The 15,348-nt window shown below is 38.0% G+C and overlaps 1 protein-coding gene and 1 pseudogene across 1 annotated transcript; one reads left to right on the plus strand and one right to left on the minus strand.

Moving 5' to 3' along the window:
- The first annotated feature begins 260 nt into the window (after nucleotides 1–260).
- Nucleotides 261–9,507, plus strand: LOC117632593 (probable apyrase 6). The gene is made up of 8 exons (XM_034366120.1): nucleotides 261–1,399; nucleotides 1,490–1,602; nucleotides 1,722–1,835; nucleotides 2,706–2,760; nucleotides 4,006–4,164; nucleotides 6,465–6,562; nucleotides 8,530–8,726; nucleotides 9,093–9,507. Exons 1-8 carry the CDS (start codon nucleotides 850–852, stop codon nucleotides 9,361–9,363), a joined length of 1,557 nt encoding a protein of 518 aa, XP_034222011.1. The 5' UTR covers nucleotides 261–849; the 3' UTR covers nucleotides 9,364–9,507.
- Nucleotides 9,508–9,941: 434 nt separating this feature from the next.
- LOC117630312 lies at nucleotides 9,942–12,283 on the minus strand (annotated as a pseudogene).
- Nucleotides 12,284–15,348: the final 3,065 nt, after the last annotated feature.

Below are 15,348 nucleotides of genomic sequence, written 5' to 3' on the forward strand. Positions count from 1 at the left end.
TACAAAACTGCCATCAATTTCTTAAAACAAGCCCAACCCCAAAATCTCATAAAAATACCCAAAGCACTCAATAGGGCATCAAAGTAATTTAATAATCAATATAAAATTCAATAAGGCTAGCTATCATTTTTTGGGTTTTTTTTGGGTTTGTTTATAGGAATTCAATTGTGTAGGGTTTATTTATAATATTAGTGCTAGAAATGGGTATATCACTAAATATCTCTAAAAAAAACCACATCAGTAGTAGTACCCTGCTCTTCCCTTCCCCCTCCATCTGCCCCCATCCTTCTCTCTCTCTCTCTCTCAACCCACCACGACCCAAACCTTAGCCCTCCTCCCCGACCCACACACTGTCTCTCTCACTCTCCCCCTCATCTTCCTCCCTCTCCAATTCTCTATCTCTGTTTGTCTCCCTAACTAACTACCCATGTTACCCAAACCTTAGCCCTCCTCCCCGATCCACACTCTGCCCCTCTCTCTCCCTCATCTTCCTCCCTCTCCAATTCTCTCTCTCTCTGTGTCTTCCCAACTATCCATTAATATTTTGTCAAAAATGAGGTAAAGTGAGACAAGTATGAGTGAACAATGGGGTAAAGTGAGACAAAATGAGGTTTAGGGGGCAAAGTTAGAGTCAAATGCACTTTGAGGGGTATGTCCAAAAATAATCCAAATTTTAAACTAAAAAAAGAAAGGTGTTGCAGAAACCCGATACAATTTTTTTGGGGAACAATCTGCAGTTCCGTTGGAATTTGCATGCTTCCCTGCCTGCCCAGTGGCCAGTGCTCAGTGCCCAAATCTCAAATCTCCCAACCAAAACCAAACCAAATGTAGCCAAAGCCACCAACTCCAATGGATTTGTCAACCCTCCAACTCCAAATCCAATCAAAGAGACCACCGCCTCCCAGTGGCAGCTCCTCCTCCCGCAACGTCAACCGCCTTCCCTCCAAATGCCTCATCCCCTCCCTCTCTCTCCTCACCCTTCCCTTCCTCTTCTACCTCCTCTCCACCGCCCACAAGCTCCACCTCTCCCCCAAATTCGCCCATTCCGAATCCACCCTCTTCGGCGTCGTCGTCTCCGCGCGCCCCGCCGCCGTCCGCCTCCGCGTCTTCCACTTTCTCGACGGCACCGCGCCCTCCAGCTCCACCTCCTCCCCCCATGGCCTCTCCGCCTTCGCCGACAACCCCGATCGCGCCGGCGGGTCCCTCGTCCCTCTCCTCCGCTTCGCCAAGCTGCAGGTGCCCAAGAAGGAGCGAGGCAACACCAAGCTCCTCTTCTTTGCCGGCGCCGAGCTGGATGCGTTGGGGCCTGAGGTCGCTGAGAAGCTTCTGGAATCGTGTAGGAAGGTGCTGAGGTCGTCGGGGTTTTGGTTCAAGGACGAGTGGGCCCGGGTCATTCCAGGTTAAAATCTTCATGTCCTGTACAGTAGTTAGGGTTTGCTTGAGTGAATTGGTCACATTGTGAATTGGAATTTGCGATTTTGCCGCGCAGGTGAGGAACAAGGTGTTTATGCTTGGGTGAGTGCCAACTATGCTCTTGGAACATTGCAGAGTGAGCCCCAGGAAACTACTGGGATTGTTGAACTTGGTGGGACTTCTTTGCAGGTTTATTTTCATTTACCAACTACTACTGGCTTTAGTTTATCGTTCTAAACAAACAATAGCATTTCTAGCTGTGTTTTTTTGTGTTAATAATAATGCTTGAAAATGCAAATCACTTGCAGGTCACTTATGCTGCAAAAGAATCACTAGGAGTGAATTCTTCTCCGTCTCGAATTATCAAATTGTTTGGAGTTACTTACCACCTTTACAGTCAAGGCTTGCCGCTATTTGGCCAGGTGTTTGCATCTGAATTCCGTTTGTAAATTTATTTTTGAATTATAAGACTGTTGATGGAGTTGGTTGGTCATGAAAGATTGTGGAGGAAACTCCAAACATGGACAACTGTGTTGCCTGGATATTGTGATTTTATACACTCTGTATGCTTAATCTATACCTATGTCTGACCAGTACATGTGCCAATTCAAATGTGTTTGAGCAACTACATATGTGTATATATTGGAATTCGATAGGATAACATAGTTATAAATTGGAAACTCTGTGTATGTTATAAATTGGCATGTGTATGACTAACTAGATATTAATTCATTGGTTATGTGGTTCTATTAATTAACAACCTCTGATATCTACGTAATTAGCTCACTCTATGCTGTTTGTAAATTTATAGAGCTTGTGTTCTTAATCTAAATCTGTGTTTAATTAGTAACTAGCACATGTGCTAGTACAAGTTTGTGTGAGCGCAGCACTTGGAAACGTGGTATTTCTTATAAAGATTCTCCTTCATTGGTCACTTTTATCTATTAATTAACATACCCTTGTCTGCAGCATACAGAAATGAAATTGCTTGTGGATATAAAATCTTTAGTTTGGACTCAATTTAATCGGATTACTTGTATGTATTATTAATTTTTTTCACCATAAGTACGTATCGATGGCTAATGGATTCTAACTTTAATTTCTTCTTAATATCAATGATTTTCACAGTTAAAGTACCACTTGTATTTAATTTTTCTAGTGCTTTATGAATTAGCTTAAACTTTAGGCTACTTGACCACGTTCGAAATGTTTTGATGATACAGTGGAAGATCCTCAACCAAATATTGTGACAAATTCTTTTTTTCTTTTGTTTTGTGTTTTTTTTTGTACAGGATGCAGCTTGGGAATCACTGTATGAGCTGCAGAAGTCTAGAGAATTGACACCTTGTAAGATTTGTTGACCTTTCTCTTTTTCGGAACCATGGGATAAAAGTTGATTTCGTGGCTTTGAACTACTATAATTATACATTGAAATATATATTGCACAACCTTCAGTTGCATCTGGACTTTGGCTCCATTCACACCATTGATTTGTGCCTTTTTGGTTCCATTCACATCATTGAGGTGCTGATGCAGTTTGCACATTTAGTTTTCTTTTAGAAGTGGACTTGTTGTGCACTTTTGTTGTACTGTTTAATTTCTAATAAAAAATCAAGTTTCTTATTATATAAAAAATAAAAATAAAAGAAGAAAAAGGAAAGGGATGAAGATTAACTTTAGTTTAGTGTTACTAAGGCATCAGTGGCACATTCTAATATTTTCATTATTTTAAAGCTCAATACAATCATTATAAAGTAGTCAGAGGTTTCAAGCACTATAATATAACTAGTTTTAATTGCTTGAGCTCATTGAGGGTTCCGGAATGCCTGGGTGAGTCAAAAGGCGGAAACATATATCTCAATTGCATTTTCCTGGATTTTTTTAATTCATATTTCGTGATAGTATATAAAGTTATGGGTCTGAAACTTTGAGATTTTGATAAATGAGAATCGAAAATTAAATGCACAACTCACATAAAGACGGACTAAAAAATATAAAGACACTTTAGCACATTAGACTGAACCTTAGCATGATAAAGTGCTCTTGATGCTCGAATATAACCAATGAAGCATGAAAATGAATGAACACAGTTGTTACTTGGGAGAAAAAAACAACGGAATTTTAGGTCATAGATTGACCATTATTAGATTAGCAATGCTAAAAAAAATTTGTTAAGACTTTACAGAACTATGATTATTATCGTATCCATATTCTTAAAGTTTGAGAACTCTCTAACCAGCATGTTGATGTCGTCTCGTATCCATATTCCTTAGTAGGTTTGACTACCTTGCATACATGGCTTTGTTGTTCTTGGACCATTGTTGCTCTTCATGGCTATACCTACTTATGCATTGTTGTTTGTTTCAGATAGTTAATAGTTTGGTATTCAAACACGCAATACTATACAAAACTATATTTGGAACTATATCTGGATATGAAACAAATCTTAGCATGCAGCATTTTAGTGGTTTAATCTGTTGCATATATGGGCGTGTTAACATTAAGCCTCAAGTATAAATTTGTTGCACGTTCAGCCTTTTTTTTTTTTTGAATCTGCTTCTGATTGTGGCAAAAAAATCACTTGTAATGCAGTTTCGAATTCTAAGGAGAGAAGTCTTGGTAACCCTTGTATTCCTAGAGGATATAAGCTGACAGTGAATGCAAGTGATACACAACTTCTGGTGTCCTCAATGGGTGGAAACTTTTCTTCTTGCAAATCTGAAGCTTTGGCATTATTAAAGAGAAGGCAAGGTAGCATCATCTTTTGCTCCTTCAGTGTCATGAGTTTCTGATCTTCCTTTTCATTTGAAATTCAATTATCTTGTGCTGGTACCAATTTTTAGTTGACTTCGTGCTTCAGTTGGACAGTTAAGTGGAATTATTTCTTTATATCTTTTCGTGTTAGCTGCCCCTTATATAACCATAAAATAACCTGTCTATAAAAAGTTGTTTTATTGTATATTAGCAATAAAGTTGCCCTTTCCTGAAAAAAGAACTACTAATTAGCCTATTTCTCAGTGTCACTATTGCATATGTCATTAGTGGCAACAATAGAACTTTTGGTTATAATGTGTCTCCCTAGAAGGGAGTAAGATGGAAGACCAAATTGAATTTTAAGCGCCATAACAATGGATCTAGGAAAGAGCTCTGTTCTTGGAAGTTTTTGTAAGGGGCAAGAAAATCCTCGATGCTATTTTATGGTTTTGTGCTGGGATAATTTTGAATTAAAGCACACCCCCGCACATGTGCAAAACATCAGTCTTTGAGGAGTTTCATACTATGAAGTAATAAATGCAGCATAACTGGTGAAACTTACCAATTTAGAACAAGTAACAAGAAATTTAGAAATTAGAAAGGGATTTAGAAAAGAAGAGGAGTTAGGATTCAAGATAATAGAAATACCGAACAAAAAGATTAGGAGAAGAAAACTGAGGATTAGAAACAGAATTATAATGATAGAAGAGCTGATCAGAGAGAAATAGATAGACTGAAGAGAGATCTAGAAGAGAAAAGAGATATTAGGGTTTAGAAGGCAGAGAAACAAGAGAGAACACAAGAACAGATAATTTCATTCATCCATGAAGTCGTCTCTATTGAATTACCAACCACATATTTATAATAGGAAAGTGATCCTAAGTTACCCTACTAGAAATAGGAAAGTAATCTTAATCCTACTACAAACAGGAAAGTAACCAAAACAGGAAAATAACAAAATAAAATAGGAAACGAAATTAGAACAACCCTAATTCATTATTTTGCATCACCCACACTTGCCTTATCCCAATAAATGAGATGCAGTAAATGTTGTGGACTTCAAACCAACAGATTTGTTTCAAGTTTGTACAAGGTTATCTCACAGGTATTGCCCTTAAGATTGAGGCAGGTGACCCTCTTTCACCTTTTAAAAGTACATTGGCAGTGGATGGATGAAGTAAGTTAAGTGGTGCCAATGGATGGATGAAGTTAAGTGGATAGAGCAAGTGAGGTGCAGTCAGTAAAGGGGTTGTCAATTAGTAGAGAAAGGATGAAAAATAGCATTTTTCCCTTGGATCGCTAAATCTATCCATGAAGCGCTCTTTCCTAAGGTCTTTAAGTCAGGTTCTTTCTTCGTCTTTTCCTATTAGTTCACATGTGAAGGGGTGAGAGATTTCCTGAGAAACATTTCACCTATTGTGCATCCATATTTGATCCAACTTTTGAGAACTAAGAGCATCCACAATCATGCTCCTTATTTTTTTAGTTAAAATTTAGCTAAAAACATTAGAAAGCTATTTTAGGAGCTCCTTAAAAAAATTTCAACTCCAACCATGCTCCCTAGTTTAGGGAATCATAAATGATTTATTTTTTTGTTTTTAATTTAGCATAAATGCTCTCTCTTCATATAAAATAATAATAATAAATAATTGGCATTAAATAAATACTTAAAATAGCATTAAAGTAAAGAAGCATTTAATTATAGGGAGCCACTAGGAGTCCTTTCTCTCTCCTCAGATTTAGGAGCTCCTAGAGGTCTCCCAATTTTAGGAGTTGGATAGGGAGCATGGTTGGAGGTGGGTTTTCTCACTTCCTTCCTAAATTTTATCTAAGGAGGTTGTTTAGGGAGTCCATTGTGGATGCTCTAAGATCTCATTAGATAACTGACCTATTCACCATATAGCTAGAATAAAAGTAAAGAGAATTACAAGGTCAACTTGCATGTTGAAAGCCATTTGTGATTGATGCAGAGTTCAGTTGGAAATGACATAGTAAATGATTATGTAACTGTATCGTCAATTGACAGCATGACTAATCAAGCTTTAAAAAAAAATCACACTGCCTGCTTATTAATAAATTTTATAAATAATATCTACCTATACATCCATGGAAATACACTTTGATTTTATGCTATTTTACCAATTTTACTCTCCTATAAATTATCTTGTTTATAGAAGCATTCTTTTTGAGAAGATATCTGTTAGATAAATTGTGAAGTTATAACTCATTGGTTTATGAGATTCTAGGTCACTTGTATAAAAAAAAGATTCATTAATAGCTGTTATTTAAAAATGCAGACAAATGCATGCACGCACCTTGCAAAATTGTCTCATCCTTTCCTTTTGAGTTACGAGGCAAACCAGTTTCTACCAAGAACTTCTTATTTACTTCTGAGGTTGGTAAATAAACAGGTTATTTCATTTTCTTTGTTAAAGTTTAGCTGGCATGAGTTTCAGGTTTGTTACAAATTATAATTAGGCTATTAATTGTTACTGGTCACAATAAACTACTTTGTATTTTACACCATAATTTCATTAAGAAGTATAATGAGATTATTTCCTAATTCCCTTTCTAAAGTAAAATCATTTAGAAGGGGCATTAGGATTGTCATTTTAGAAATTGAAACTTTCTGAAATGTATTTTAGGGATTGAAGGTATTTTTTTTAAATGTTTAAAATGGGGGAGAGAGATAAAACCCATTGTCAAATCGCACTTTTATCCTCTCATGTATGACCAACGCATCTCATTTCTGTCAATTTATTTGACAGAAATGTAATTTTGGACCCAATTGCAAACCTTACTAACCTATAAGGGTATAATAGTTCAAACTGCAACTACACACACTAAAGTGTTGTCAGTCAACATTGGGCTCATATTCAACCAGACAGGTGAGTGCTTCTTTGGTTTAGGTTCAAGATGGTTTAGGAAGCACTGGCCTGAGTTTGCGCCTGTCTTCAAATTCTCTGTTGCTGCTTTATGTAGGTATGCAAGCAGGCCACATCAAGCTGGGCTACGGTTCATTTAAGCTATGCTTGCTAAGTTGAGCTCAACCTTCAGGTTTAAACCTGGTTCATTACAAATTCAGAAGCTATAAAACCGGCTGAGCTCGAGCTCGAGTCTGAAACTTGAAAAAGAAAAATGAATGAATTTTAAAGTACATATTTATAAATTATACTGTTAACTTAAGAAGGTTTTTACTTTTTTGTATTATACATAGGCTTGCAAGGCACCCTCCGCTAAGCAAAGCCTACACAAGCTCACTGTTTTAAGAACAAGTCCAATTTACTCGGGTCTAAGTGTGGCCTTTGCAAGCAGCATAGCTCATTGTGTGCAACCCTGGGAATCGAGGGATTTATCTCATTAATTACATGGTATGGCACAAAGGGACTGCACTTGCTCAGGAGTTAGTCAATTGACTCAAAGTAGGTGTAGGAAGAAAAAATAAACCAACAAAACTTTTAAAGTTTATGAGCAGTGCTTCAGAATATGATCAGAATAATAGGCACTTGTAAGGTTTACAATGCCCTTGAGACCTGTTCTCTTATGTAAGTTAATCATTTCCATGAGTTCTAAACTTGCTAGCAAAACCGATTTACTTGAATTTGGATTCGAGGCCTTTATTGCATAATCATATATTCCCGTTTCCTACTGCCAGAAATATCTGGTCCATTGATTTCTGAACTCCACTGGAAAAGCTGCACAGCTTTCTTGATTGTCTAAAGTTGTCAAGAAGTTTTATTCCAACACAAAATACCAAAAAGTTTGTCTTAATCTCTAGGGGGCTTATCAAGCAATCAAGGCCTCAAACATTCTATACAAGTTTAGAAATAAAATACACTAAGAACTATAAAATATTAGGGATTTCCAACAAATTTGGTTTTCTAACATGTGCTTGAGTGCTGTTCTAGGTTCTAGGAAAGTAGTGACGTGATAGCACTCACCTTCTTAAGTATTGCCCAGAAATTAGAAATTCGTATCCACCTAGGTATGAATGTGCAATCATTAGAATATATCAATGGTTCACTTCAGCCTAAGTACATTTGCAACTTAGCTTACCCTGATCACTGAATGTCACTATAAATGAATTGACAATTTATAGGAGCATGTGCCATAAGGGAATGCCTTTTATAAAGTGTCTATTTGCAAAAAATTTGAAGGATATATTTAAGTTCGAAGGGTGTTGTAAACTCAATTTCGCTTGAATCTACTATAAAGGGAGTGTAAGGACATGCCAAAGATAATTACAAATTTTCACGTTTTAGTTCTAGGCTACTTTTTGTTTAACCTGAATACCTTTTGCCTTATTTCTTATTTGTTTCAGTCATTAATTTGGTACTTTTGCCTGTTTTCAACCGTGTACAGCTTTTTGGGCTGGTTCCCACGGCTTCTTTGTTTGAATTGGAGGCAGCAGGTCAACGTTACTGTGAAGATGATTGGGATAAACAGAAAAATCAACATCACAGCATCGTTGACTCAGATTTATTGAAATATTGTTTCTCATCTGCATATATGGTGGCACTGTTGCATGACAGTCTAGGAATCCCCATGAATGAGAAAAGGTATGTTGTACACTTGCAGGCTTGGTAGTAACTGGTAATCTTCATCTATATTCTTTATGTATCTATTGGATAAGGTGAGTTAATTAAAAAGCTGCCAGAAATCCTATGAGCTATAAAACTGATATTTTTGGTATTGATGCATGCGTAATAACAAAGAATGCATTTCTGCAATGTAGAAGGCTTTGTATGCACTCTGCATGTCTTCAAACTTCATTTTACTGCATTTTGTGGAGCTGTCCTTATTGCATCTTTCTTTCAACCCTATACAACACTTAATATCGTGATCTAGCTTCCCTTGAACCGATATTTGTTGTAAGATGGAAACCTTTTTGTATACGATCAAGTTAATGTTATTACTCTTTTCAGGGTTGGATTTGCCAACAAGACTGGAAACATCCTCCTTGATTGGACACTTGGTGCCTTCCTCGTTGAAACAATGCTGGAGCCCCTTGAATGGGAACTTGACAATATGGGCCAGATTGTTGGAAATGAGTCAGTCACTTACCTCTCTTTCTTTGCGTTTCTTTTAATTGCTCTATTCGCTGTATTCTTTGTATTGCAATCGCGGAAACCACAATTAAAGACTATATACGATTTAGAGAAGGGACGGTATATCATCACCCGTGTACCTAGGTAATTATACATCTTTATTTTGTTTTATTTCTTTTTTAATTTGTTTTTTAAAAGTTCATTCAATAGGAATCTGAAATCTGTATTTTTTGAAGCAATTGTATTCAACAATTAATGAGAGCACCTTACCAACTCTGTGTCTACTTCTTAAGAGTATTTCTTCCTTATAATCAACATGGGAAAATAAAATATCCATTTTGTAGCGTGGTATTGTTTCGTGCATACTGAACCAAAATCTGGATTCAACGCATCTTCATTTTCATACTGTGCCAAAGATGTAAAGGAACAGTTTAGGTTGTCACAAAGTTTGCAATTGATTAATGTTTATTTTGATGTCCGATTTGGTTGATTTCTGGCATGAATGGTCTTTGTAGGGGGTCTTAGAGACGGTTCATAAAACCACTATGAATGCGAGCCTAACAAAGTAGCCTGTATGGTATTTATATAGTAGTGTATATAAAAATTTCTCAATAAATTAGAACGGAGTAATCAAACTTAAAAACAAATGTTGTGCCTTATAATTAAAGTTGATTTACTTAATAAAAAACAAACTTACATTAATGTTGGAAACATTTGGTTGAGGCTTTATATTGATTCAATCAAATCTGCTGTTCGAAACCTGTGTCCATTGCAACAATCTCTAATTTCTCTAGAGTAGTAGTAAACAACTTCAATCTTTCTGGAATCTTTTTCAGTTTTAGGTAACTTTCTATCTTTAGATGCTTGAGCTTCATCATTGCATTGTCTTCCACTGCCCATTCCTCCAATTAAAGAAACAAGGTGTAGAACTTGCAGCTGTGGAAACCCTTCTGAAGAGCAAACGAGTTCCCTCCAGTTGTATGATTGGTTCCCCAAGACAAGCATCTTCAGGTATGGCAACCTTTCTAGTTGAACTATCGAATCTTTCTGGAGCTCAGAACCAATCAAACTTAGCTTGACGAGGTTTGGCTGTAATTCACATACATCAGGTAACTTCTCTATTTTCCCCTTCAAACACAGCTTGTGGAGATGTTGGAAATGAGAGGCCCATGGATGTTGGTAATGTTTCATTGTTCATCACCTCCAGCGACAATGATTGCAGGTAGCACATTCTCTTTAGGATTGAAATCACCAAGTTTATCCTTTCTTGTGATAATCTTTCTATTCCCAGTCGTCGTAGACTGATCATGTTGGCTAAGCCACCGTCTTCTATCCATCTTCCAGCCCATGTAGTTTTTAGGGTCTGTAAATGGCTCAAGGTGTCCAATCTAAGCTTGACACGATTTGGTTGGGACTTATCACAAAGGAGCAAATGCCCCAAACGTTTCATCTTCCAAATTACTTTGGGGATGGGTGAATAGAAGATCCCAAATCCAGTGTCTCTAGGTGCTTCAAGTTTCCAATCGATGATGGGATGTAGCAATTTTTAAGAATCTGGCTCACTCCAAGATACCTCAACTGAATTAGGATCCCTATAGCACTAGGTGTGTGCGTGGATCCCATTGTATGCTTTAGATATAAGACCTTCAGCAACTTGAAATCCTTTTCAATAAAATAGTAATTTGGATTTTGAAAGTCATTGAAAAAATGAAGGGATCGTAAATGGGGAGCATATGGATTTAGGAAAGGTTTGAGTGTAGGAAACCATGTCGCGTAGGGTTAGAATGTAAGGCAATTCTTCGAGATTTGGTTGATGGGGAAACTGATGATTCAACTTCACAAACAGTATAAATTCCAATAAAATTTTCTTCCCTCGATACACAGAGAGAGAGAGAGAAGTCTCTAAGAAGATCATGGATGCAGATGGTCTTAACCCTCCCAAGTGAGGTTAGAGTTCCCACTTGGATCATGCACCTATTAATCAACTCGTTCGCGCAATTTTCAGTAACACCTTCTGCTTTATCTTCCCCTTGTTGGGGGTAAGAATCCTTCTGCTACCCACAAGCGCATCAATTGCGTTTTTGGTACGGAGAAATCCTTAGGGAAAAGACCCAAATGAAGAAAACGTGATTTTAAGTAGAAAGGCAAGTCTTTATAGCTCAGGGCTAAAATTGCAGAAATACGATCTTGATCAATCAGGTGCCAACTGAGGTTTTGAAGGACATGTTCCCATTCCTCTCTAGTCTTCATTTTCCTGGATAGTAATCCTCCAAGCACCACCACTGCCAAGGGTAGACCTCCGCATTTCGTCACCATCTCTCTTCCCAGATTCTTCAAGTCGAGGGAAAATGATCCATTCCCGGGAGTGCTTTCTTGCGAAACAATTCCAGGCTTTCATCCTCTGTCAGCATTCGCAGCTCATGGGGAGTGCTCCTTGCATCTGCATGTAAGGCAACCTCCCTGTTTCGGGTTGTCAGCATCACCTTACTTCCTGTCATTCCACTGGTAGGAAATGCAGCTTCCAAACTATCCCAAACTTCCATTTCCCATACATCATCAAGAACCACAAGATACTTCCTCCCTCTCAAGAATTCGTACAGCTGCTTTACCATCTCTTCCTCTACTTCCTCCAAATCACCTATATTTTGAGCATTTACATCTTTGATGATTCTTCGCAGAGTCTTCTTCTGTACTCTTGAGATACATAAACGAACGCCTTACAATCAAATTGGTCCCTTAGATCAATGTGATTGTACAAATTTTTCGCAAGAGTAGTTTTGCCCAAACCACCCATACGTACAATAGAAACCACTCGGCACCTCGGTCCTAGATAGCTGTGTTAGCAATGCCTCAGTGTCTTCTACAAGATCAACCAAATCATCTTCCTCAGTATGGGTTAATGGCCGCCTCCACCATCGCAGCCTCTCATTCATAGAAATGATACCTTGACCTCCCTTCGGTGAAGCGATGCTGGCAATGCCAAAACTGTCCTTTTGCTTAGAAATGTGGTCGATCGTGGATTGGATATTTTCAATTTTCCTCTTGACTTTGTGATCATGGATTGGCATTACAACTTTTTCCCATAAACTTTGTGATGTCGCTGCTTGTTGCGTCTACCCAAGTGCAAGTAGTCACACATAGTAATAATCTTGGAAGTCCAAGTATCGTATCCTCAAAGAGCATATAGGCAAATGTCTGCAGACAAAGAAATAATTAAACGTACCAAAATAAAAGTGACAAGCAAAATGGAAAAGTAATTTGATTTGAGTGTTGTAGAGATTGAGTTTAAAAATGAATATCAATAATGGAAATGCTAAGGCATCAAGGTTCAATTCCTAAAGCAAAATATGTTTCATGCTCTTTAATCCAAATTATAACTCGATTAAAATTATCATTGAGAAACTTTGACCAAAAGATAAAGAAATTAAAATCAATTTAATTTTTCAATCTTATTTTTTATTAATGATTGTTCAAAAAATAGAATTGCTTAATATCTAATCTTTTAATTTAAAAGCATACTAAGTCAATTCTTAACAATGAGAAAAATATAATTGAACTCATGAAAAGATAGCAGGACTTAATATCAATCAAAATAAAAAGATATGAACATATTGAACAACCAAAAATAAAAGAAGTCAGCAATTCATACCGTATATTGAATTAAAGAACAATGCACAAACTTACTCAAGGGACATTCCCTTTAGCCTTAGCTAGAGTTCTGGCAACTTATTACAAAGAAAAACATAACTAAATTTTGAATGAAATGGATAAAGAAATTTGTCTTAGTGGTCTCCTTGCCAAATAAGTTGATGGGTGATTTATAGTTGTCAATGAGGTGAGTGGAAAGCTAATACATTCATGGTGGGTAATGAAGGGTTTAAGTGAGAGATTAATTGGATTAAACATGTGTTGATGGTGGAGAGCTAGTGGAAAAGAAATAATGGTGAGGTAGTGGGCGTTACATGGCTATGAATGACATGAAATAGGATCCTTAGCTTCAACGTTTTTGATATGCCAGCAATTGACAGGACCCGACCCAATTTCCACTTTGGAATTCGAGCCAAGTCCTGTGCGTGTCCGACACCTGACAAATGTCGGGCACAAATGACCTTCTTACCCTTCTGACTTCAATTTCTCTTTAAATTTCCTTAGATTTCTGCCGAAAATTCGGCAGAACCTCCCCTGTATTTTTGATTTATCCCAAAATTTTCACCTGTCAAATAATCTCAGAAACCCTACCAACAGCCAGACTAAGTCAACAAACAGATTCCAACCTCAATTCCTTATGTTCAACATGATATCAGAGCATTTTCTAGGGTTTTCAAGGTTGCAAGGATCTTCTGCAAAACTTTACCTTGGCGCAGAAACTATGATTGGCCCGGTGGTGGATCCCGCGTACTTCTACGGCCTGGGGCGAAAAACAGGTTGAAAATGTGAGTGGACCAAAGCAACAATAATGTTCTTCAAAACAATTCTCATAAACATAATATCCCCCATGGTAAAATAAATTTAGCTAAATAAAACTGAATACTTACTTATTATATCACGCGTAGTCAATTCAAGGCATTCTATATCAGTCATATTCAAACTTGAAAGTTTCATACAAACCACTGAATTCAAAGCTTTCATAAAAGTACTGAAATCCAACGCGTATAAAAACTCTGTACTCAGATCTTTCATAACTGAACGAATATAAAGGTATCTATACTTGAAAAATCAGAAAAACTGACTTAAAATAACTGAAAACCATAGTTAAATAAAAGAAACTCAAAATCCTTTGAAATACCACCAGTTTGTACCCCTGTCATTTCCGTCAATTCCCTGGCAGGTCTCGGGCGTCACACAGGCTACCCGAGCCGCAAACTGGCGAAATCAGGGGACTATGATCAGCCTGTCCCGCCGGCAGATTCCTCGGTGACACCAAGTCAACTCGAGTCGCTCTGGCAGGATACAGGGGACCGTAGTCAGCCTGATCCGCAATCCTGGCAGGTCTCGGGGACACAGAGTCAGCCGAGCCGCAATCCTGGCAGGTCTCGGGATACCAAATCTGCCGAGCCGCAAATCCTGGCACTCACGGTCCGAGCGTCCCCGAAACTCGTGAGGCAAGTCAAGTGCACTGACTGAACTATAATCAGACTGGATGTCCGTAGACATCGGTCCGACTCTGGGTAATCACCATAAAGAAAAACGGGTACGAGGTGGTTTAAAAATAAAGTCCTTTAGAAAAATCTGAATCACAACTAAAAAACTCAAGTCGTGCTGCGGTCTCAACTGATTCAAAACTCAAACTCTGTTTCTGTAACTGGTAAATAAGCAGCACCGACTTATAGAATTATTACTGTACTGATCATATTCAAAATCGTATTAAAACTTACTCAAAGACTGAATGAAGAAACTTACTCAAATAAACTCATTTATAAAACTCATTTATATAAAATCATTTATAAAATCTATTTTATATAAAAGCACATCAATTCATATAAAAGCACATCAATTCATTTATGAAATCTGAATTATGAAAGAAGGTCCACTCACAGATGGTCCGAGCTACTTCGATCCCTCGGAGGTCTCCTTTTAAAATTCGGTCGGGCTCCTGATACCTGATTACCCCGAAAAATTAAATTAATAAACTGCTGAATAAAACGAAATTCAACTAAACATCCTGCCCCCGGCTCCTAGAAATACAAAACTTATTCCAGTTATTCCTATGCCCGCCTCAGCTTTTTAATTAGTTAGGCTGGCCTCAAGAGACCCAGAACCTTGATAAGCGATGAGCTGCCCGATCGGCCGATCCGGGACCCCATGGGTCCACGGTCTCTAATGGCCAATCTGAGCTTCCCGGAGGGTTTCTCATGGGGCGGGAACCAAGTTCTGCGAAATTGGTCCGAATCGGACGGTCGGATTGGCCAAAATCGCGTTATCGCTTAAAACCCTAACCCTAGCCCCAGGGTTCGCGATTCCGGAGTATCCGGGACTCCGATTCGCATTCCGTCGAATCCTACGCGATCCTGAAATCACGTAGACCGACATATCCAAAATTCAGCGCGATCCAACAACTACACGATACTGTACCCACGGATCGCGCGATATGGAAAATCCGTTCGGGGCTCAAACGGACTCCGAATCGAGATCC

The sequence above is a fragment of the Prunus dulcis genome, chromosome 6 (assembly GCF_902201215.1).
Source record: "Prunus dulcis chromosome 6, ALMONDv2, whole genome shotgun sequence".
NCBI lineage: Eukaryota > Viridiplantae > Streptophyta > Magnoliopsida > Rosales > Rosaceae > Prunus > Prunus dulcis.

Coding starts and splice junctions, on each gene's coding strand:
- LOC117632593 (XM_034366120.1), top strand. CDS start 850: ATGGATTTGTCAACCCTCCAACTCCAAATCCAATCAAAGAGACCACCG. Junction 1,400..1,489: donor GTGGGCCCGGGTCATTCCAG/GTTAAAATCTTC, acceptor TTTGCCGCGCAG/GTGAGGAACAAGGTGTTTAT. Junction 6,563..8,529: donor ACTTCTTATTTACTTCTGAG/GTTGGTAAATAA, acceptor AACCGTGTACAG/CTTTTTGGGCTGGTTCCCAC.